The 26159-nt window shown below is 31.9% G+C and overlaps 1 protein-coding gene across 1 annotated transcript; it reads right to left on the bottom strand.

The window, feature by feature from the left end:
* Nucleotides 1-91: 91 nt before the first annotated feature.
* On the bottom strand, nucleotides 92-25811 carry LOC131943855 (spatacsin). The gene is made up of 45 exons (XM_059304141.1): nucleotides 25771-25811; nucleotides 21785-22032; nucleotides 21481-21644; nucleotides 21154-21369; nucleotides 20274-20889; nucleotides 19616-19742; nucleotides 19267-19417; nucleotides 18859-19067; nucleotides 18415-18582; nucleotides 17963-18142; nucleotides 15917-16125; nucleotides 15565-15785; nucleotides 15096-15294; nucleotides 14514-14720; nucleotides 14150-14238; nucleotides 13897-14036; nucleotides 13483-13614; nucleotides 13260-13326; nucleotides 12777-12948; nucleotides 12314-12540; nucleotides 11701-11809; nucleotides 11397-11556; nucleotides 11064-11265; nucleotides 10850-10939; nucleotides 10384-10529; nucleotides 9961-10155; nucleotides 9479-9586; nucleotides 8500-8689; nucleotides 8141-8364; nucleotides 7924-8061; nucleotides 7600-7749; nucleotides 7293-7442; nucleotides 7020-7136; nucleotides 6741-6870; nucleotides 6052-6203; nucleotides 5355-5492; nucleotides 5152-5221; nucleotides 4087-4230; nucleotides 3834-3976; nucleotides 3518-3625; nucleotides 3205-3373; nucleotides 2895-2971; nucleotides 2151-2300; nucleotides 1137-1288; nucleotides 92-463 (listed from the first exon to the last, which is right to left on the bottom strand). The coding sequence occupies exons 2-45, from the start codon at nucleotides 21982-21984 to the stop codon at nucleotides 283-285; spliced, it is 7287 nt and encodes a 2428-aa protein (XP_059160124.1). The 5' UTR covers nucleotides 21985-22032; nucleotides 25771-25811; the 3' UTR covers nucleotides 92-282.
* Between the last annotated feature and the right edge of the window lie 348 nt (nucleotides 25812-26159).

Below are 26159 nucleotides of genomic sequence, written 5' to 3'. Positions count from 1 at the left end.
TTTTTTTAAAAAAAAAAGCTTATTTTGTATCCCAAGTAAACTAATTCATTGAATTCTTTTTTTTTTTAAATCAAAAAACAATTCAAGAAATACTTAGTTCTGTATTTTTACAAAACAATCACAGTCCTAGATTCTATATAATTTTAATATCTAAAATCAAATTGTTTAACATCAAATAGTGTATGGCCTATTGACTGACAATTTAAAAAATAATGTCATTAATTTAAATTAGTTAAAATAAACATGAATGACATTTAATGGATCCCTTCACAGAGCTGTAATTTAAATTGTTGCAACATCTTTGAGATAACAACCTGAGTCTCCATTCAAAAGGGTTGTAACAACATCTTGTAGTCCAAGTTCATTGGCCAATCGGTATTGAAGTTGTATATCTTTGCAAAGGTTCAAAAGTTTCTTTATAGGTTGAAGAGCTGATGTGGGTTTCACGGGTGACAGTTTATAACTAAAATGTTAAAACAAAAATGTATCAAATAAAGAGTATTGGAGCTGCTAAAAATGCAAGTGGCAAAAGGTGGTCACTCTATAATAAGATGCAGTAGAAGTGGCACACTGAACGTACATTTTTTGTGTGTAAAAGTAAAAGCAGCTTTTCAAATATATTTGTAAACACTAAGGATAAACAGTTCAAATTTGTGTCACAGAAAATATAAAATGAAAATATAAAAAATTATTTTTAGTACAAATGTTATTTAAATGGTGATGGTTGTAAATGTGAATACAGGAGGGTTGAAATTATAAACTTTTCCCCTTATAAAAGATTTTAAAAAGACATACATTAGTAACATTATTTTAAAACATTACAAATATATTATTTTTAATACTTTATTCAAACTTTGATTTTAGATTATTACTATTGTATTGTAAGATTTTTTATTTTTTGAAATGAGTGATTTTTAAAAGAAATATAAATCTAAACCTTACTGTTTTATTATCTTAACTATTTGAAATCAAATATGAATTTGATATGAATGGTCGAGGCTGTTAGTTGGAATATGCTATGGTATGGTTCTGTTTTTAAATTTTGTAAGTTATGTTATGTGAAACAGGCCAGTAGCTGGTGAACTTCAGTATAATAAGCCAAGATGTGAATTGGGCTAGATGTAGGTAAATGTTACCTTTTGACAACATCCTCTACAAGTGATGGTGTAATGTGGACATGCAGCTTCATCTCCTGCAAGTAGCACATATCCCCTTTCATCACAACATTATTAAATACAGCTTCTGCCCAGTCAGCTCTTTTTTCATAAGCATCAGAAACAATCATAGCCTATTTGAAAAATTGATTTGTTTAGCAAACACATTTTTTTAAAAATAATTATTAATAGTATTATTAACTCTCTTTGTATATAAAGTGTGTTGTTTTTGTTTTTATTTCGAGGAGGGGAGGGAACAAAGGGAAGCTTCTGTGAGTTTCATAACACACCTTTTTTTTTAAATATTTAAAGCATGCTGAATATTATTTATTTAAATATACAAATATCAATACACATAAAAAAAATTGAGCTTTCAGAAACTACTGCTACAACACAATAGATGATGGAAAAAAAAATTAAATCAATACAAATAATTTTACAAAAGAAAATAACTAAAGCTGCTTTAATTTTCTATTTTTAAATAATTCATGGTTTTTAATCCCTCTTTAATGGATGTCTTAATTCTGACATATCAACCACATCGAAACCAGCACACTTTTTAAAAATTATAATTTTAAAATTGATAAAAGACTGTTACACTTTTTTAATGAAACAAAACAAAAAAATCAATACAGTATGTTATGAAACATGATTTGAAATACTAACAGGTTTTATGTGTGTATGTTTAGATTTTGTGGACTCTTGACTATTTTGTAGTTACATAAACAAAAGAAATTGTGGTGGGAGTGCATGGCGTTTTTATTAAATTAAAAAGTATGAGAATGTGACAAAATGTTAAGATGCATTTAGTATTTTCATAGGGCAAAATTAAATACATTTAATTTTAAGTCCTTGTCTGGAGATTATTTTTCCATCAAACAATTTAGAATATTCGATTGTTGTCAATGTCAACAAGGCTAACAATTAATTATGCTCCCAATAAATTTTTTAACACTATGACACAAATTGATATACTTGATTATAAGTCATTTTTACCTCAATAAATCTGTTGTGTGTGTTGATGAAGTTATTCAACTGTTCTCTGCTGAGGTGAATAATTGTTAAGCCATTGGCAAGGAACTGTAGCTGAAGGGACAGAAGTCTGGCTTGCTTAACACAGTGCTGTGCCTTCCTTACACTATTGTCCTGATAAACACAAAATAATTTTTCACTGCCATTACTTTCTATAACTATAAGGTAGTATATAACAGGGAAGCATTTACACTTTTTACATTTAAAAAAACCCAGTAAAATAGTTAACACGTAGTTGTAACTTCTAGACAATCATCAAAACATGAAAGCTCAGAGCAGTCACATCAAATGGTCAACTGGAAACAAAGATATTCCTACAAGGCACAGTACTAGGCAAAAGAAATGAGAAGATAACTTTAAAGAAAGAATTGGTTTGAAACACCCAAACAGTCTACTAAACTATGGGACAGATAGAGCTCTTACACTAATTTGCTGCATTCATTCTCTTACTCCACTATGCTATCTAGTTGGGCCACATAAAGCTACTCAAAAGTAACAAAAACCATTCCAAATTGGGAGTTTGATGCTGAACTGAAGAACTTATTGTGCAGTTGAATATTTTTTCCGAAAGCAAAAAAGTTTTTATCCTTAAGCTTAAAGTATCTTTTATATACCAGTAAAATGTAGTAATGATAAGAAAAGGGCTAACAGAAGTGTGTTATAAAGCTTTTAAGTAAATAAAATAGTCACATTTTAATAAAGGTGTACCTTCACATAGCTTTCAGCTGCATCTTGATAATATTGTAAACATTTCTTCAACAAGTCTTGTGTTTCTTTAGAATTTTCTATCAAATTCAACAAAATAATACAAAAATAGTACATTGTCAAACTGTTGTTGCCCATACCAATATCGCTATGTATTATAATAATGTTTTCATACACTACTCTTTAACTGAAATCTTATCTCAATTCACCAGAAATGCAAATGCTCCATGTTGCTACTACTAATGTTAATATTATATTATCTAGCGAGTGTTAGTAAAAAAAAATGCACAGAAAAGGGTCAAACATTACAAACCTAGGGGCTTGTCTTTCAAAATTTTTAGTGACTTGTGAGCACAAGCTTCCAGCATCCCTGCAATATCTCTGTACATTGTAAATTTAAGAGCTACCATTGTGTAGGCATCATTATCATCTGGTTGGTAATGCTTCAAATAATCTAGGATGGCAACCTTCAATTTGTCTTCCTGTAACAATTCAGTAAGTGTTAGTTTTTCTTTAAATGAAATAAAAACACATTTCTGATTGCAATGTTTGAAATTTGTTCAAGAAGTTACAGTTAATTGATATAAAATATCCTCAATAATCAAGTAAGTTATCAATACTCATACCCTGTCCATGCCTTTACGAAGTAGCAGTTCAAACTGATGATGCTGCTGTAATGCGTGAAAAATATATGGCATCTCACTGTATCTACCCACTCCTGTCAACAGCCGAATCTAAAAATTAAATGAAACATTATTTATTACTACTGTTATTGTAAATATTTTGAGACATTCATTATTCTACATTTATTACAGAAACATTTACTTTTAGGCCTCCTTGAACAGTAATTTGGGAATAAAACAGCTTCATTTTGTAGTTGTATCATGTGTACAAACATTTTCAATAAAAGAAAAATTTTACCAGCAGATTAAAAAAACTAACCATTAAATTAAATTCCCCAGCTGCTGCAAGATTTTCACAACACAATCGAGCGGCTCGAAGTACGTGAGATATTCCCTCCATGTTAGAGGAGATAGTGAAACATTCATGGGCCATGACTATAAGCTCGGTCTGAACTTTAAGCACTGAAAAAACAATTGTAACTTTAAATGCAAAATCAATTTTAAAGAGTTGCAGAGTATTATTTTATTTCAGAAAATGCTTTAAATGATAATTTTGTTTTTAAATTACTAACCTGTGCTAGACAATTCTTTCTGATTAGCAGGTGATAGAGTTGCAACAGATTGTAGAATATGGTTACCAAGTAGAGCAGTATTTTCTGATAAATGGACAAACTGACTCAGCACTTCTGAGGTCTCAGTGGGTTGTACAACGAGCTCTAAAACAGAGGACATTTTTACTGTAGCAGTCCATTAAGCTGTAATCTACTGCTATAAAACCCATGAAAAGCTATTTTAGTTACTGCAGCAAAAAATATAAATGTCTACTACACTGCTCAACAACCTTGCTTGCTTTTACTAGGCAAATTAGAGCCAAATGTAAACTCAGATACAAATAAATGAAGTCATGATTATAATAACTAAAGGTGAAGTTAGTGACAATAAATTACAAGTGGGTTTAAACACTGCACAATAATACTTAGAACTGCTTTAATTGTTTTAATTCTGGGATGTTTTTAAATTTGAAAAAATGTAACTCCTTTTTTGGTCACAAAAACTGTGGGTGTGTGGGAGGGTTTTTAATAAAATGATTATATTCAATAACAAAAAGGGAGATAATCATATACAAGCAGCAGTCTAATCAGCCATTTGACAGTGTTGAGTTGTGTTCATTGATACATACTCCAGAGCTGACAACAGACTTTAATAAAGGACAGATAATTTTTGTTAATTAGGATTGCAAACTACTTATCAGGTTTTGAAGCAAATAGCTTTAGTTGTGTCGAGTGTTGACTTATTTAATATTGTGAGCAGTAAAAATAAGAAAATAAAACAAATTTTCCTGCTTTAGGAAAAGTGATGGTTAAAAAACGTGTCAGGGGTTTCATGACCAATGGTTTTACTTTACTATAGAAATAAATTCACTTATCTTCTTATTTTCAGTACATTCAAAGATTGTTATTAATATGTTTTTTATATTTTTACTTTTTAGCATGTAAGCCTACATAGGTAAAAAGCTGTTTCTTCCTCAGAAGCACGCAGGAAATGGTGAGAAAAATATTTTGCAGGATAGAGCCTACTTTGTGGTCAGAAGCTGTAAGTGTTTCATTTTAAGAACCCACCACAGAGCTAATTCTCACCTGATTTTGTATTTCCCTTCACACATTTTTTCAGTAGGTCTACAATAGAATCAGCCAAGAAGCTAGCAATCTGAAATATTTTATTGATTTATGTTTGTTTTATTTTAGCCCTAAAGCATGCTAGCTAATTTTGGAAAAAGTTTTATATTTATGTTTGTAAAGAACCCAGAGGAGAACCTAGCTCTATGCTTATAATATAGTACCTCATCATCTGAGAGACCACTTGTTGCCAGGAAATCACGGGCAATGCTAAATTTGTTTGGATGATTTATTCTCAATAGTTTCCTTAATGAGTCAAACTCTGAAGACATCACCACATTTTCATAACTTTGTCCAAGTATCTATTTTAAAAAAAAAATTTAGATTAAAAAAATATTTCTTTAAGAGCTGTCCGTAAATGACATCATACACCTAGGGGGAAAAGCATCAGAGATAGTGTGATCTGGAGAAATTAGTTAAAACAAATATGAGGAAAGTATTGTATAACCTGTTTTTTCTGTGCTAGATTTACATATACTCATGTTAGGGAAAATAAAGGTTGCTGAGAATAGTGCTGACCATACTATCCCTTGATATGCCAAGGTCACAAAAACAGTGAACTCTACTTCACTTGCCCCATTGACCATCAGGTTTGAAAGGGATTGACAACACAAGAGAAATTACTCTGGTTGGTAAACTCAAAGCTGTCTATAATTTAAATTTTCAAACTGGTGAATCTACCAAGTATAATCCACTCATTTTATTTACAATGAAAACTTATTCAAATTCTTTAGCGAAACAAAGAAATAACAGAACTTTATATCATCTTCTGAATTTGGTCCAAATAGCACTTTATTTTACAATTTACTCAGTTTTAATTAAACACAATAATTTAAGAATGTATTTGAAATGTATCTTCACCTCAGCAATCTTGTAGCAGGTGATTATACGAAGGCACACTTGAGCCCCCTTGACACAATGAGAATAAAGTTTTTCCATTGAGCTTATGACATCTGGTGTCTCTGTTGTGCTGGTCTCAGCTACTGTAGGTGACATACTGCTCATGCTGCCAACTGAAATGATTGGTATCTTGATATCAATCTCTAAGTTCAAGAAACAACAAATCAGATGGGTTCAACCAGATATTGATGCTTGAGATGCTGCCAAATGATATGATTGTTATCTGGTATCAATCACTTAAGACAGGAAACAACAAACCAGATGATGCATGAGTGTAAAATATATACAAACCAATGAATGAATTCATTAATTAATCAGAGTAATAGGTTTCATTAACATGTAATTATATTGATTTATATAGACTTCATAATTTCTTATAAATAGGAATGGATAAATTTGAGTGCGTTGTTTTAAATAAGCTCAATATTTGTACATTAGCTATTTTTTTACAAGAACTGGTTCACTAAATCGGACTATGTTGAGTTAGATAGAGTAGTATAGGAGCAGACTTTCAGATTAGCAAATGTGTGTTCTACTATTTGACCATCCCATTTTCTAGAATTGACTGCATATTTGAGAGTATTTTGGAACACTAGTCAAGGTGAACAACTCTAAATTTAAAAAGTATATTTATCAATGAGTGTACTTACTACTATAGGATCTGTTCAAGGTTAAGGAAATTTTTCTATTACGTTGAGTTGAAGATTTAGCAATGAGGCGTTTCATTGCAGGTTCAATGGTATCAATGCTGCTCTGTCCATTTGCTAAGGCAATGCAGGTCTAAACCACAAAAACAAATTTGTATAAATATTTTTTAAACAGAAAACAAAATAAAATACAATACACAATTTTTTTATGGAGATTTATTAAAATGCTCGTGAGCTATCAGTACATATTTATATACAGAAAATATCCATTAACAAAATTACCTGTATGATGGCCAGATCCTGGTTATAATGGCCAAAGACAGCAGCTACATGGGCACAAGCACAGACACGGCCATCGTCTAAGTAGTTGCCCATTAGGGTATCTAAAATTTCTAACTCCTGAAAAAAACAAATTATGAGATCAGATCATCCACAATCCGTAGAAGATTTTGTAAATGCTATCTCATAGTACTTAGATTAATATTCATGAAGTATTATATTCACAGCAAAGCAAAGATGTCTTGTCACTGCTTCAAATCACTGTTTAAAACTCACTTCTGCATTTAAGTCCCCTTGTACATCTGGTCCACTGTGGTGAATCACAGATTTTTCTACCAGATCAACTTTCAGGTTGCCTTGTTTCTTCACACTTTGATCCATCTCATCAAAAATTTTGTCTAATGGGTGATGCTCTTCAAATGTCACCTACAATAGTAAAATTGAAACAGTTTAAAATTTTAAAAAGTATCACTTTGAATTTAATCATATGTAATATTTGACAAAATTAAACTTTAGTTAGGCCTATACATTTATTTATTTGTTAAATTAATTTAGTAAATTTTAGTTGTAAAAAAAGTTTCACTTTGGCAGCAATGCGATGCTTCCACATCTTTCTGAAGACACTGTCTTTTACAGCAATAATTTCCTTCTCTGTGTTGTTTTCCAATAAAAACAACCAATGCTGACATAACAAAGCCTTTTCAAACTCGCTGTTGGTTCCTTCTATCTCTTCCTAGTTTTAAAAAAATTTCAAGTTAATATTTGTGCAAAATTATATTTTTTACATATAAAAATAATATGATAGAAAATGTAAAAAAAATCCAAAAGCAGGCAGAAATTTTTATATTCATGATTAATACAGAATTTTAAAATGACTTATTGCAACATTCTTGTCTATTAAAATTACCTGGAAGAAGAAAGCACATGTCTCTGGACTACACTTAGATTCATCCATCAGCTGTTTACATTTCTCCCAGTACTGAGTTCTTACATACTTTGCTGCCCAAATGTTGCAAGACATTAAACGCTCTTTTTCTTTCTTCAGCTGATTGATAAATAATAATTGTTATGAAATATTTTAATTTTAAAACAACAGATAAAATTCTCAGGTAAACTATGACTACCTGGCTAATGGCCACTCCCTCTCTGCTAATCCCTGACAAAGTAGCCAGTTCATGTGCTTCAGAAAACTTGCCACAGCCTATCAAATAATTTACAGCTCCTTCACACTGCTTCAGAAAGTTATCAGATTTTGTTCCTGATGTTAGGAGAGAACTGATGACAATATTGGGAACATCGTTGCCATGGAGAATGGTTACCACTTTATATAAAACAGCAAAGTCGAGAACTGGGGAAAAATGTATGTAATAACTTCAATTGTTTGGAAATTTATTAAGTGAGAAGTAATATTTTATTGAAAACAATTGTTCAAAAGATAAAATTTTCATTAAAAATGTATGTAAAAAAACCCAGATGTAATCACCATCAAAGCTAAATATGAGACACAAATTGTGCTTGACAAGAATTTCCAACAGATGTTTGGCATGGTAAAGGCTGGGCACTGACTTCAACTCATGCTTTATCACTTGATAGGTTACTTTCTCCCACCACGGTCTCTCACCAATTGTTGCAATATCTGTACTAATTTTTTCTTTCTTTGTGTCACTTTCACTCTGAAAGTAAGGTTACAGACATTAAATAAACCGGGAGTGATCTCCCCTAAACTTTCTCGAATATTTTTATATAAAATAACAGGGGATGGGAACTCGGGCTATAGACATGATTTTTAATCCATTTTAAATACTTAAAGTTTTAAAAATAGAATAAAATCTCGTAGACAAATTAATTGCACACCAAGTGAACGCGAAATAAAAAAGCGCATAATAGTGCGCAATATTATTAGTAATTTTAAAATTTACATTAGTTTTTTGAGAAATCGGAAGTAGCGTAAATTACTACTTCCGGTCAACGGAAATTACTCAAAATTTAACAGAAGGTAGAGAATTAGATCTTTTACTTACATGTGAAATTTCACTTATCTATCTGAAATAGTACTCAAGTTATAGGCTTTTGAAAAATTCAAAGAAGAAAAAGTACCACTTCCGGTTGTCGGAAATCGCTCAAAAGTTGATACGGATCTACGATTTTGATATAATACTTATATATGAAATTTCATCAACCTAGCTGTAACGGTACTCAAGTTATCGTGTTTACACACGGACACACACACAGACACACAGACACACACACACACAGACATACGGACAAGATTGCAAAATTATGTTTCTCCGTATCAGTGAGGTGTAAAACGTCGAGATTTGTAAAAATCTCGATTTTTTTTTTTTTTTGCACGATTACAATACTTTCTCTATACTACGTATATACGAGAAAGTAAAAAACATTTATTTTTATTATATAAGAATATTTCTTAGCAGAACTAAAAGGAATATCAAAATACTTACATTTGCCATTGCATCCTTGAAGTGATCAATATGAATTTGACAGGATGCATAATTTCTTTTGTTTACAAATTCATTCACAAAACACAGAAATGGTAGCAGGGGAGAATACTGCAGGTAAAAATATAGTAAGTTTTATGAACAATTAATTTAGAATAATTTATCTATTAGTACTATTATTACAGAACTTATATAAATAATTTGTTCTTTTTGACTGAATTTCATTTCATATTTTTTTATACTGCTGCAGCTAATGCCCAAAAATGAACTATCAAAATTAGTGATTATGTAAAATTTATTATTAGGCTTTGATCACAAAATCTTTTATACAGATGTACCAATCACTGTATACACATTAAACAATATTGAGGACTGTGTCAAGTCTGCAGTCAATTACTACCTAGCTCAACACAAGAAAAAGAGATCTTGGAAAACCAAAATATTTTAATTATTTATGTAAAAAGAAAGCAAATAATAAAGCTTACAGGCTGTAAAATTTTAAATGCTGTTGCTAACGAATCCTCTTGGCGACATGACAAAGTTGTATCAATTAGAGCTTCCAGATGTTCAAGGGTCCACTTGGTTACCTGATGGCCATGTTTATTCAGAAAAGTTTGTTTGGTTTCAGCAGAAAGAGAAGCCAGCAGCCAACCACAAACACAGGCCAAAGCTGGACATCCCTGGAGACCAAGAAACATTTTTATGATCATTTTGTTTTTTAAAATACATATTTAAACTCATTCAATCAATTTAAAAAAACTGGTACTATCTTATATAAATAAAATCTCTATGAAGCACTCCAAAATCATTTAAAACAATTCTATTCACCTGTCAATAATAAAGAATGTATACATAATATTTTCATTGGCCATTTAACAATTTAGGAAAAAAAAACAATCTGAACTCACACAGCATGCCGACAATTCAGCAAAAAGAGGATTTCTCAAACAAACTGCAGCAGAGAGTAAACATCTCCACTGTGATGGCATTGACTGGCTGTAAAACAACATGCGGAACACATCGTCTGGTGCAGTTGCTTCATCCATTTCACATTCTAGGAAACAAATTTTATCCTCTAGTAATTTTTTTACCTACATATAATATAGGCAACAGACTATCTAAAAATAAAATAAAAACCGAAAGAATAGCATGAATGCAGTGAAGGACTGCCACTTAATACCAAGTCTTCTGAAGAGGTATGATTAAAAAGTGAGGTGGTTCCCTTTTGTATAACAGTATTATTTAGTTGCCTAACAAAACATGCATTGAAAACAAGTTAACTTACAAGTGTATCAATAATACAAAGGTAGAAAAAAAAATGACAGATGAATTACATGTTAAATTTGCTTTTGGGTACCTGAAAACTTTACATACCATTAATTTCTGTCTGCTTTAATCTGGATGAAAAAGAAGAAATTCCAGCATGTTGATTTTTTTCTTCATCCTCTTCACTGCTTGAGCTTACTGTAGAATAAAAATTTCAATTTTGAAAGTTTAAGTAAAATACTTAAGTTATACAAATCGGTTGTTAACTTAATATTTATAATGCTAAGAAAGAGAAAATAGTCATCAGATGTAAGTAAATCACCTCTTTCTCTTGATCCCTGCAGACCCATCCTGCTGTATAAATAGGCCCGTTTTGATTGGCTGGATGTTTTATCACTGGAAGTTTGTCTTTTAGTAGAAGATTTGGCAGATGTTGTAAACCATTTGCTGTCTGCATTATTGATCACATAGTGAAGGTGATCTCTTAGATGTGGACTTTTAAAAGTGTTTAGGAGACTCTGAAGCTGTAACATTTTTTAATGTTAAATGTTAATTAGCAAACAAGGAAGAAGAAAAATCTGGTTAAACACAAAAACAGATAAACTAGGGGTGAAATTATAAACATTTGCCTTTTATTAGCATAAAAATAGATTACCTGATGAGTAGGGTACTGATGGAGCTGGGCAAACCAGATAAACATTAACCAATTGTCATTTTCTGCACAAGCTTTCAGGAAACAGGTACTTAATGGTAGGGAAAGTTGCTGGCAAAATACTATGGCTAGCAGCCATTTTTGACTGGCATCAAAACTGCATCTAATTATAAGTCAACATACATCAACATGTAAAAATTTACTACATCTAACGTTAACAAAAATAAATGTAAAAATTATTTTTAGGGTTATGTTTTAATTACAGGTACTTTTAGTATTGAAAGAGATAAATATTTTAATGACATACCTGTCAATGACTTCATGCTTAATCTCTTCTTCAATAGCCTCTTCCAGTGACTTCAACAGTGTAAGGCCATGACGTGTACGACTTTTCACACAAGCTAACATCTCTGTGACTAATAATTCAGTGTTTATTAATGAATACTTTTTAGATTACTTTTCATCCACCTAATATTGTATTAAAAACATTATTTCATTAACACTCAAAGGAAAACGTTTTAGTAACAGCTTTAATTTGCTAATGGGATGGCATGGCCTAGCAGTACAGCACTAGACTGCTAACCTGAAAGTATCAAGTTCAAATCTGGAGTTCAAGTGAGTAGAACGTCCCTGAGTACACCCAGCTTTGATGGGTACCTAACTCATGTTAGGGAAAGACAAGGCAGCTGGCATAGTGGTAACCACACTATCTCTTCAAATGCCGAGGTCACAGAAACAGGTGAACTCAACTTCACTTGCCCAATGGACCATTAAGTTCAAAAAGGAGAACTTTACTTTTTTTTTACTTTTATTTTCTAGAAATTGTTATATTTATAAAAGTGTAATGATACAAAGTTAATATAAAGATATCTCAGTTAATTTCAGACATTATTATAACCTTTAAGTGGATGTTTATTTACCAATGTCTGCAACAACAGTTTTTAGTTGTTCTTGTCTTGCCTCTGTTGCCCCACTAAGGCCCCTGTGTTTATGTGAAAGCAGGACACGGCCTGTATGCAACATAGTGCGAACAAGGGCACTGTCCTGACCTAGAAGCTCAACATACACAACACATGCACTACTGACATGTGGATCGTTGAAGTTTTGACATGCTATCCACAGAGCTGCACCACAGGCCTGATGGATTCTGGTTATTTAAAAATGGGATACATATTTAAAGGAAAAAAAATTTAATAGGAATAGTAGTCTAAGGAGATTTTCAATAAAGGAATAATTTTTTAACATTTAATGTAATAGCACAATAACTTGAATAACTTAACTGCAGAATAAATGAAATGACTAGCTACAAAACAAATAAAGTTATTTAATTTAAACATTCAATCATGTGCTTGGTTGTTTTTTAATCTGGCAATGGTTACACACCTTTTTAAGGACAGTGGAGCTTCACTCCTTTCTGACTCTTCTGATAAAAAGGTCAGATATGCATACACTGGACGACCTTTTTTAATATAATAAGGGAATGGAAGTTTCTGATTTCTACTATAAATTGCAGTTAGAGCTGGATCAGAAAAGTGAGGCATTGTTTTGGGACTATCTGAAATAAAGAGTTGTTTGATAAATCTTCAAAATGAAAAACATGATTTATGAATATACTAGTTTACTCATTTTTTACTCCATAATACAACTATTAAATCCTAAGAATAAAAATTGAGTAGTGTGCAGTACTGTGTTCAATGTAACACTGATGAACCACTTATTGATACAAGTGCTTAACTACTTATTTTGTTTTGCTATTTAAAAAATCTGTCAACATAAATTAATTTAACTATGATCAGATTAACAATCACTTGTATATCAAACATATGGTTTACCTAACTGTTTATGTACACATATTTTTTCACTAACCTTCGCCAGCAAAAATATTTGTTGACTGCCACCCAAATAATTTCCTTACATCAAAAGGAGTACTGCCCTAAAAGTAATTTTTTACGCTAATTAGTAAATGTTGCAATAATCTACAAATTTTGGAATGTGTTTGTTTTAATGGATTGTAATGGTATAAAAACAATGTCTTTTCAAAAAAAAATTAAAAGAGATATAAAATATTTTTGGGTGACTGCTGCCTTACCATAAGTAAATGGTAAACAGAGATGTCCTGTTTGGATGACTTCTCGCCCCTGTCTGGCATCAAGGCAGCCATTAATTTTGGGTACTTCTGAAGGTGTTTCTCCACCAATGATGAACTTAGGTTAGGAATGTTCTGATGAAAAATTATGTGTTTGTCACTTAAAAGGTTTCAGTTAAATTTATACTAAATAAAAACTTAAATGAATGTTTCCGAATCTGCATTCATTTCAGGAGTATTTGTGTAATTAGATCAATCATTTTAAGATAACTTCTTAAAAAGATTGTTTTCTTTTTGTTAAAACCTTTATTTTAATTTTTTTATTATATGCAGCATAAAAAGTAAACAAAAAGATTTTCAATATTAACAACATACTAAATTCTTTAGCAAACGGTTTAGAAAACATTTGATAGTTACCTCTGGCATATAACAAAGTGTGCCAAGTGCTGCTAAAACTTGATTTTTCTCCAACATCATTTCTACACTAACTTCAGATGGTGAAATCGACCATAAGTCAGCAGCAGCTAACAGGCTTGCAGATAGCATTAAATTTCTGTCTGTCAAATGTAGAAATAATACAAGTTTATAAAAAGAAAATATGAAAGCATTAATCATGTATAAGTTTTAAGTTAAGTAAAAAAAGATAAATAATGTATAATTTAATTTCAACCTGTTGGATGTCTTGGTATTTTGTGAACAGCTTGAAACAGTGGATACCATGAAGGTCCATGACTTATTTTTATATCTGATGGTTCTATACTAAAAATACAACAAATAATAATCTAATTTTCATTTTGTTTTGTTTTAAAACTGGAAAATATAAAAATATATTTTATAATAAACTCTGGTTAGTAAAAAAACCTGCACTATTTATTTATGCCCATGGTTACAATACACTTTAAAAATATGTCTTAGTTTTTTAAGCTGAGAAGTTCATAAAGCTTTTACAACAGATTATTTTGTGAAAATTTAGAGCTATTTTATCAAGCTCACACCAGAATCTGTTTACTATAATGAATACAATTTCTTCTTACCCATGTACTGTGCAATACACCCACAAGGGTAACAGCAACCCTGCATTAGCAAACTGATTGACAGTTTCAATATGGAGCTGTTTCATATAGGATGATCCCATGTATGAGAGAGGATGTGGCTTTTTCATGATACCTCCAACAGTTGGCAATAAAGCATTGATGTCAATATCCTGTTCTTTTAACTGTGCTATATCCAATTTTCCAAGTCTACATCAAAATTTTAATAAGAGTATCACAAGTAAAAATAAAATATATAAATGTTTTAGTTTTAATCAAAACAAAACAAAAACAATTAATGATTTAAATATTTTCTTCAAGAAATAATATTTTGAATAAAACATCAATAAAAAAAGTTATATGTATATTAGAACAAAGCAAATTTTATTTAGAATAATAGTATGAATGGAATTACATTTCTTTAAAGCATCTCAAATTTAAACAACCGTAATCTTTAAACTAAGTGGTGATAAATAGTAAATTTTTTATTAAGCTTGAAATGTTCATGTAAAAAATTAAGAGATTAGGTATATGTGTTATTTGGTAAGAGTCTCTAGAAGCTCTAAATGAATTGCAAGTATTTACCTAAGTAATTCTCGTGCTATTTCTTTTCTCATATGAGACCAACACAGGTGCAGATACTTTGTAGGATTGTCAGGCCAAGGAAAATTGGGGTCTCTTCCTGCAGATCTGATCAGTGGCAATAAAATATTTATCAAATTGTGTGATAAAAGAAATTTCCATGTTGAGACAGGGTCAGACTTGAACATTGGCATTGCATCATCTGAAATATAATTTTTTTCAATTTTTTAACACACTTTTAAGGGTGATGTAAGAAAAATAAATAAAAAATTTTCCCCTTTTTATAACCAACTTAGTGTTCTAAATTATATGGGTTAACTTATACTAAAAGTATGTGAAAAGTATCAAAACTGTTTTCAATGTAAACAATTTTGGATGATGAATAAATGGAGTAAGGTTCATTTTCAGGAAAAAGTGGAAGCAGAACATTTTTAACTATTTAGGAGGAGAAAAAATATTTTCAAATAATTACCTGAAGTCAAGAAATGAGAATCTATTAATACAGACTGCCTCATACTTGGTGTCCATTTAGCAACCCATGCTCCATAAACAGCAACATATAGACTCTGGTCTTGGTGACCTGTGCTAGTCTTCCCTTCTGTATGTTGTGTTAGTTCACCACAGTGAGTTAAAAGCAACATTTCATTGCCCTTTATGACACTTTTCAGTGGATCTTCTCTATCTTGCCAAGTGCTAAAAGATAAGAGTTTGTAACTAATGAAAACATAATGTACTAAAATTAAACCAAAATATACATTTTAAACTAGTTTCTGTAAAAAAAAATACAGCACTCAAAATGCATCATAAAATTTTAAAAGTCAGACCTTTCATGATCATGAACTTTTTGCTCCATGGCTAGAGTAAAAGATTCTTGAGGGTAAGCCTTGTACAAGAGATCAAGGTACTGAAGAAGCTCATGTTGACTAGTTTTTAATGAGGTTGATGTTAACAGCTGACTAGAAATAAATTTTTGAAGGGACCTGCTCACATAAAACTGTGAGAGTGACCACAGTACACTTTTAACATTACAGCCCTGGAAAGAAATAATCATTGTGTTACATAGATTACATTGGATGTAAACATTTTAGTAAAATAGGAGTAACATCCCCTTTGTTTTTATATATGTTACGGTCAAAGCCGGAAGTCGGCCAAAGCACGCATTGGCCAATATTGACTCCCATTGACCGGTCAAAGTCCGAAACTTTACTTGTTTTCGGCCTTTGGCCGGTCCACCATGGACTGGCCATGGTGGACCGGCCAAAGTCTGAAATGGCTCTTGATTTTGGCCTTTGGCCGGCAAAGTCCTCAGTAACTAAATTATCGAAGAGCCTCTCTAGGTAGATTTGAAGTGCTAGATCCCAACTTTTGCTTTGCATCCAAACAAAGGTTCGCATGGCGATTGTTGGATTCCTTGATGAAAAGAAAAGTTTTTTCATAAATTGAAAATAGACCGTAACACAATGGGCTGATTCATTTGTCTACATCAGGGGTCTCCAAACTACGGCCCGCGGGCCGGATGCGGCCCGCGAAGTCCTCTCATCCGGCCCACGAAGTCCTCTCATCCGGCCCGTGAAGATCTTTTTGTCCAAGTAAAAATCGTTTATTGGTGATGATGAGGAACTTTGCGCAGAAAAATCAAAAACATGCCTGGAAGAAACTGGCCCCCGAACTGAAATTTGATAGTTAATGCGGCCCTTGGACTGAAAAGTTTGGAGACCCCTGGTCTACTTCAATGTCATCATCATATTTTGAGCATCTTGGTTGGTATGTTCGACTGAATCTTGGCTTTGGCTATGTCTTGGTTTTCCGTGAACTATATTAATTTCAGACCACATGTTCTTTAGTTCAGAAATAACTTCATTCACAAATTCTATTCCATTAGGATTAGGATTATTTATTTTGGCAGCCATCTGGTATGTCTGTCTCTTAGTCTGACTGCCCTTTTAGTCCATGTCGCATTGCATATAGAATGCTATACAAACAAGAGCCAAACAATACGTTACTCACAATGAAACCCCACCCAGAATAATGAAAACGCGATCACTACTTAGTCTAGATAGGACATTGGCCAGGACATCCCAGCCAGTGAGTGCATTGGCCGGTCAATGTACAAAATACGCTCTCATTGCTAAGCTTTTCGGGCTTTGGTCAAGAGAGCCGGCCAATGCGCACATTGGGCGGCCAAAGCTAGCTTTGGCCGCACTTCGGGCTTTGACTGTAACATATATACAAATAGGCTAGCAGCATACTATGGGACAGAGTGGTCTAGCGGTAGAGAGCTGGACCGCTAACCTGTAAGTCGCGAGTTCGAATCTCCGGGTTCTAGTCTGATGGGTACCTAACTCACATTAGGGAAAGTAAAGGCGGCTGGGCATAGTGCTGACCACACTATCTCTTCATATGCCGAGGTCACAGAAACTAGTGAACTCTACTTCACTTGCCCCATAGAACATCAGGGAAAGGGAAACTTTTTAAAGCATACTAGTGGGATGAGACATATATGGTATATAATTATGCAAAAAGGTTAAAGTAATGTAGTTATGAAGCCTTTTGCTAGAGTGTCATTTGTTGTGTATTGTAGTTGATAATTCAATTAGGAACCAAGAACTTGCACACATGCTTAATTGTTAGTGACTAAGGTTAATTGTTACAAGTTTTTACAGTTGGAGTACATCTTTATCAGTGTTAATTATTACCATCAACACCTTGTTGTGGTACCAACATTTCACAACTATAGTGTGCTGTAAGTAAATAATTTTTAAATGTTGACTTCAACTATTAAAAACAAAAATTGAATCTCTCTTGTACTTGATAGTCAATAAATTATAAATTCCTTTCTGAGTATTTCATGAAAGAATTTTTTTTCTTACCAAGTTAGTGAGAATTAATTGACAAGCAGGAATATTTTTATTTTCCAAGTCAATTTTAGCCTGTTGTAAAAGCTTTTTAACTATATCTCGATAATGCAACTTGTCCTTGTCATCTCTAGCCATCAATATGGCTTGCAAACTTGAAACTTTGTTTTCTTTTACAAATTTCTCAAAACTGATCTAGAGCAGTAAAAAGAGATAGGACTTGAAAAGGTCATCTAATACAATAAAAAATAAAAATAGAGTTATGTATGCGAGCATGCATATAGTTGATATATAAGAAATTAAAAAATCAAGATAAATCCTGATAAAATATGTAATTATTTCCTACTTGTTATTGACTATATTTAAATTTATACTTATTTATTTTTTGTAGGAAATATTAACTTTTCTGCACCATTTTTAAAACATTTAAAATTTAAAACCAACCAAATAAGTGTGCAGTTACTCACTTCTTCTAATGTCTCACCATTAACCACTTCTAAATCAGAGTTATGTGATGCAGCCCTAGCTTGTGAACTTCGATACTGAAGAGCTTTCAAGCATTTTCGTAATGCAGGCATGTAAGACATGAGCAAATCACATGATTCTTTAATTTCCTCCTTGATATCACTATTTATCTAAAAAGGTTAAAAATTAAAAGATTTGAAAAAGTTCAGATTTTTTAGAGTAAATAAAATTCAATTATCAACAGTATCATTATTATTTAAAAATACAATTTAAGTATTAAAATGTTTCATATTTAAGTGTAATTAAAATTTAATTATGCAAGAGCAGTTAACATTCTTAAAATTCAACTGACTTTTAACTTTAAATTGTAATTAAATAAATTTTAAAACACCTTTAAAAAAATCATATACAAAATAACTATTACCTCTGCTTTATAGTCTACTTACTAGAACTTTTTGTAATGCTTGTCTACCATCTTCAAGTAAATCATACAAGAATTCCAAAGTCAAAGAGAGTAATCTTTCTGCAAAAATTCTAGCCTGGGGTTCCAAAAGGCTAGATTTTACTGTATCAGTCACTAATCTTAGAGCCTCTTCTAATTGTCTAACATCTCCCATCAGTGAACCCTGGCTTTGATTTAGGTAAGAACTAAACACTGAAACACAACAAAATAATCTTAAAACAAAAATCTAATCAAAGATTAAGTTTTCTAAGTTATGTAACTTATTCTCATTACACACATTTAATTGATGATTATTCTCAACAATTTCAGTGGTTTTAAATGCCAATGCTCTTGGAGATACATTTTTATTAAATCCTCAAACTATTTAAAAACATTTGAAAGATAAACTAACCTTCTTGTTTAGATTTAAAATAAAACCCTAAAGTGTCTAATTGCCTCTGCTGAAGGCTAGACTCTAGAGTATGTATAGGTACAGCAGTGCGTGTCCATAGATTTGCCTGGCACAGACTATCAGCAGCACTAGGTCCACTGTATGACATGAGCTTAAAAACGAATTTGACAATTAATCAAATACATGAGATTTTAAGAGAGCTTGAAGATATAGCCAACAGAAAGAGAAATATACTTTCAACTTATATTTTAATTTATTTGTCTACATTATATTGTTTAAATCACATTACTATCTGTCTAATGTGAAACTGTTACTTGACATCAATAGCTAGAAAATGAAAAGCTCTTACCCATGAAATTAAATCATCCTTATGTAACTTGCCATGTGGTGAAACAAACTGTGCATATGTATCAGAGAACAGGATATGACAGCAGGTTGGTTTGTCAGATAGTGTGACTAGTACAGTATCTTCAATGCTGGAAATGATTCATTTGATAATCATTTGATAACTTAAAATCATAAAGTATAAACAAAAAACAAACTATTTTTTATGCAAGCTAAGTAAAAAGTTCCATTTTCAAACTTGACGGTCTATAGGGCAAGTGAAGTAAAGTTCACTTGTTTCTGTGACCTCGGCATATGAAGAGATAGTGTGGTCAGCACTATGCCCAGCCGCCTTTACTTTCCCTAACGTGAGTTTGGGTACTCATCAGAGTTGGGTGGACTTAGGGACAGTCTACTGACTTGAACCCGGATTCGAACTCGAGACTCTCTACCACTAGACCACTCTGTCAATTGCAAGCTAAGTGCTTAAACATTAAATAAACACAGCTTTTTTGTTGTAATTTGTTTTTTAATTGAAATATAAAGTACTAGCATATATTCTTATTTACATGCAAACTCAGTTAACTTTAATTATTTTACTAAAAATATTTAAAGAATGCTACCATTCTTGAAGATTACAATTTAACTGTAGTAGTCCTATTTTATGGCCTAATTAAACTTACCTATGAAGATGGGTATTTTCTTCTAAAAAGTTAGCAAAATAAATTGCCTGTTGTTTACTATCTCCAAAAGCTAAAGATTTTCTTTTTAAAACAAAAGAAACCACATCAGAAGAAGCCTCCATCTCTTTTAACCTCCATTCATCTCTTTGTAACTCAGTTAGCTTCAAAGAAAATGTACATTTAGAAGCAGGATCTAACATTGGTTTCACTTTTTCTTTGTGCAAATATTTTTTACTAGCAACACTAAATCCTGTTTTTCTGATGCTTGAGGGCGTCCTGGAAAATTGTGTGGCACTTTCCAGACGAGAGTAGCTTAAATGTTTTTTAACAACTTCTTGTTTCCAAGCACTGTCACCATATCTGCACAAATTAAAACTTAAATACTGATAGGTAAATGCATTTTCACTGTTTTCAAAATTATTCAATATACAATGCTGTGGAAATTGCTCAGCATAGTTATTAATCTTCAACTGCACAAGAATCCAATTTTCAGTTAGTAAAAACAATGAGGAAAGATCAAAAGAAATTTTCCAGTGTAGCAGTGAAGAGGCAGCAATGCCAACTGTATTTAGGTCTATTTGATTAACTGGACTATCACTTGAAACTGAATGGATAACTTGATACAGTTAAGGTACTATAACTTACAATTAACAAGTGATATTTGAAACTGATCTTAAAATTGGTGTATACCTTACAAAACCATAAAGTACAGTGACATAAGCTATGGGCTATAGTTTTTTTTTTTAAATTACTATAAAAACAGAACTATAAAATGTGAAATTACACTACCTTTGAAAAATGTAAAGGAAACCTTAATTATTCATAAAAAATCTCATTCAAGAGCACTACAGATGTGTATAAGAGTTTTGAAAAAGGATACAAATTTTACTAGTTGCATAATCTAACATCACCACGGATCCATTCACTATTTGGTAGACTGGCACAAGTGCAGTCTTAATATCTGATGCTACACCAGGTAATTTCAAGCTACATTTGAGGTTAACTGTGCCACCAAGGGCTACTTCCACACAGTAGAGCTGCATAGAATCACAGGCTAGAAATAACAGTCCTCTGTCACAACCAACCAGCTCAAGGCCTGAAGAAAAAGAAAACATAAATTAATCAAGTCACCAAATTTAACTTAATTTATGGCATCCCAGTATAAGCAGTAAAAAAAAACAATAATTGAAATTTGTAAACAGCTTGCCTGAACAATGTCCTTTAAACAGCCCCTGAATCTTAGAGCTTGTGAGGCGAAGTATCTCTGTCACTCCATTATCACTCACAGAGTATAATAAGATGTCTCCATTTTTGTCCTGGGCACAAAGTCTTTGACTTATTGCACAAGCATCTTCATAATCCCAGAAAATACTGAAAATTACACAATTATTTTACCAAACAATACTTTATAAGCAGAACTTGTATTAAAAGTTTTAATTAGTATAAAATTACGACCCTTTATAAAATATCTCATTAATAAACTAAGATAAATTCTTAGTAAAAACATTTACCAAGTAAGATTTGGATCCAAAACAAAACTTGAAACATGACCTTTATCTTTGATTTTCAAAACAGAAAATGAACCCTTTTTATGTTTGGCTGCAAATGTGTCCTGTTGTGCACTATTTTTAATCCAAAGAAGATTTTGGTAATCTTGACCCCAAATGTGAAGAGGCAATACTTTACAATTAATGCCATGCATCATTTCCATGATGATATTCAAATCCAACTTTGATTTTTAAATTGTTTTAACTAGATTCTAAAAAAAAAAAAGCAAGAGGGTTCAAGTTTAATTTTTATGGCATTAGCCTAGTTGGATGAGAGTCACCCAGTCATAATTGCTAACATGAATTTACATGAATTTAAGTAAACATTTTATATATATATATATATATATATATATATATATATATATATATATATATATATATATATATATATATATATATATATATATATATATATATATATATATATATATATATATATATATATATAATGTATAAGAACATGGCTCAGCCTAATTTTTGAACTAGTACATCTATTCTAATCTATATATATAATTCTCTACGTGGGGACCATGTGAGACTCCACCAAGATGTAAGCTCAACAGACCATATCGTTACCACCCCCACCCACACCAGTCTGATGAGCTGTTTACAATTGTAGTGAAGGCTATTATGGGCAGATAGTTTAGTTTTCAAACTATTTGAAATTAAGGGGATTGGTAATAACATGTTCTGCTTGCTCTTTTCATTGTAAACTGTGGTCAAGAAGGCGGGGAGGGGGGGAGGAGTGGAAAGTGAGGGCGAGGATAATCGTCCTTCATTAGCTACTGATAGTGTTTTAAAGCAAAATATTTTCAGTCACAGCATTGGTAGCGTCAAATTCACAAATTATGAATTACTGAAAAATAGGAATTACACTAAATAGCGGCGTATGCTACGTCGCGGGTCAGCTCGTACTTAATAATTACTTAATAGTAATCAATAAAAGCTCTATTATAATAGCCAATTTTTTTTAAAAATAATTAAAGTGTGTAAACTACTGTCTAAATAAGTAGGAAAGAAATAACTTATGATATGGTTACTTATACATTATATACACACTGACACACATACAGATCACATACAGAGCACAAATATACAAAAATGTAAAAATTCAAAACAGATATTTAAGGTTTTGTTTTAAATAAATTACAGTCATAAAATGTCTGTCAGTATATAATAGTATAAATTGGACTTCTTTATATTTTGTGGTTGTCCTCTTTTCTAGTTTTTATTTGACTTGGATATTTGTAATGCCAACATCTTTTAGCATCTATCTGCAAACATTTATCTTTATATATCAATAACAAAATAGATGTGCAGTTTGAAAAGTTACCTGTGGCAATCATTGTATAACACATGAACCCCTTAATTATGTGTAGCTTGCCTTTTATTCATCTTTCACTTATTCCTATTGTCTACTTACTCTCTAGCATCAGTATATGAATTGTATTGTTTTATCATTGTATGTTTAATGACAAAAATGGTATATAAATCCAAAGAAGGGCACTAACTCACTAAATATTTTGCACCTTACAAGTAAATAGAATCTGTTTAACCTAAAACTTTAAAAATTCATTTTAAAAAAAACCATTGGGCCATTTTGTGATTTACTTCTGGTTATCGGAAATCGCTCAAAAGTTGATCAGGATTTACGATTTTGATAAAATACTTATATATGAAATTTCATCAACCTAGCTGTAACGGTACTCAAGTTATCGTGTTTACACACAGACAGACAGACACACAGACAGACACACAGACATACGGACAAGATTGCAAAATTATGTTTTTCCGTATCAGTGAGGTGTAAAACGTCGAGATCTGAAAAAAAATCTCGATTTTTTTTTTTTGTACGATTACAAAACTTTCTCTATACTTCGTATATACGAGAAAGTAAAAAAGGTGACTCATCAAATTTTTATAATGATTTCACATTTTTAGAAAAATGTATGTTGTAAAAGTTACAGAAATGTTTCAACCCTTCATTCATGTACCTGTTTTTAAACGCTAGGGTTAGGGTTTAAGGATAGTGTTGTTAGGGTTAGGGTTCTGCTGTTTGTTTGTAAACACACGCATGTGTATTACCATCGAAAACATCGCCGCTAAGGAAAGTCGTAGTTTCTATCCATTGCGGGGCCAAAATTTAAACGATAGATTACCAAAAATTACTAGATCTAGATCTATACTTAAGGTCTTATTTAAACTATACTACTACTAGAATAACTAGGTCTATGGGTAATCTATCGTTTTAGGTACGTAAAATCGCCCGCGGCTAGTAATGTACGAAAAAGTTACCTCATTGTCAAGGCTATTAATAGAAGTATATTGTGATACATTTTTGTCAAATATTATAGATAAATGAATAATAAAGCTAAATCAATGGCTATATATATCAATAAAGGCAAGAAATTAACTTTAAACAGTAGTGTTTGCTATCAGGATTTGGCCGATTTGCTATATAACAAGCGGCCATCTGTAAATTAGAGTGGCTTCCCCTGAATCTTGCGCTATAAGTTTAAAATTTAAGGAGTTACCTGTTTTTCACATTACTAGTCCCGGGCAATTTTACGCACCTAAAACGATAGATTAATGACTGTATAAGTATGTATAATAAATTAATAATTGGTAATCTATCGTTTTCGCCCGCGGCTATTAATGTACAAAAACATTACCTCATTGTCAAGGCTTTATTAGAAGTATATTGTGATATATTTGTGTCAATTATGATAGATAAATGAATAATAAACCTAAATCAATGGCTAAATATATCGATACAGGCCAGAAATTAACTTTAAGCAGCAGTGTCTGAGAGCAAGATTTGCTATATAAACAGCAGCCATTTGTAAAATAGAGTGGCTTCCGTCTGAATCTCTCGCTATAAGCTTATGAAAGTAAAACTTAAACAAGATGGCTGCTATAGTAAATGAGCATGGTTGCATCTGTTGGAACATCGCTAGTCTTCATTTATTACGGAAAAGTTTTAATTAAATTGTTTAAAAACAGGTACATAAATGAAACAAGTACACAAGGAAACATGTTTGTATTTTAAAGAACATAAATCTTCCTCAAAATGTGAAATAATTATTAAAATTTAAGGAGTCACCTGTTTTTCACATTACAAGTCGCGGGCGATTTTACGTACCCAAAACGATAGATTACCTAATAACCCTAACCCAAACCCTGGTCCAACCATACGCCTAACCCTAATTTCTAACCATAAAATTAGTCGAGATTACAATACTACTATTACTACTAGTACTAACAACCCAACACCCCTTTTTTACAGAAGATCGGACACTGGTATCTAACTATCTATAATCATCCACTGCAAGATCCAGGGTAACGAGATCGCAGACCAGCTGGCAAAAATTGGGGGAAAGAAACCACAACCGGAAATTTCGCTACACCCAAAAGAAATAAAAAGAATAATAAAAAACAAACGCAAATGTAGTCTGTCACACACCCTCACTACATTAAAGACGACGGCTATTATAATTTAACACGAAAACAACAATACATAATCTTTCGACTTAGAACAGGCCACAACAGACTAAATCAACACATGCACAGAAAATTGAAGGTTGAGTGTAGCGAAATGTGCCCTTGTGGCAAGGCCCCGGAAAACACGGAGCACGTACTCCAGGAATGTACTCTCAGTGTATATCCAGGCACGAGTCAGACACTGGCCCCAGCCCACCCCACTCAGAGAAAAATTATATATGGGACACCTGACAAACTGGAGACCACAGTCCGGTTTGTCCACGAAGTTGGACTTGTCTGAATCCTCCACTCCACCATATTCAAAATTAAAAAAAATTAAGAACGAAGAAGAAGAAGAATATCCAGTTATTTATTATTTAAGGCTATTTACTATTTATTTATAAGTATTTATTAAGGTGTCATGGAGTAAGTTTGAGTAAGGAAAGAATTAAAGCTGTTTTAGTTACTTTGCTGTATCTTAGTGGACAATTCAGGATTACTATTACTAGATCTAGATCTAATCTAGATCTAATGCCATTTTCTGAGGTTTCAGTGTTTGTTTATATTTATTTATAAATTGTCATGTGATTTCAAAAGAAAGATTTGCGGTTTCACTAAAATCTAGAATTTAACGAAACGTTCATTGAAATACCATAAATTATTAAATACAACTTGCACCTTGAACTTTAAACCATTCTCTATTACGGTGTCACATATTCGACGTAGAAAACAAGTCCATAAAGCCAGTTAGCAGTCTATTTTCTTAAACTCGACTTTAAATAATTCAATAATGCTGCTTAGATTCAGCTTTTAATAAATTTAGGATCGTCGCACAGGCGGCCGCCCCACCAGTTCT

The sequence above is a fragment of the Physella acuta genome, unplaced genomic scaffold (genome assembly GCF_028476545.2).
Source record: "Physella acuta isolate Inbredline_101_S28 unplaced genomic scaffold, ASM2847654v3 ptg000470l, whole genome shotgun sequence".
Classification (NCBI taxonomy): Eukaryota; Metazoa; Mollusca; class Gastropoda; family Physidae; genus Physella; species Physella acuta.
The sequence above is the reverse complement of the archived record's forward strand: the minus strand, read 5'-3'. Positions and strand labels throughout refer to the sequence as shown.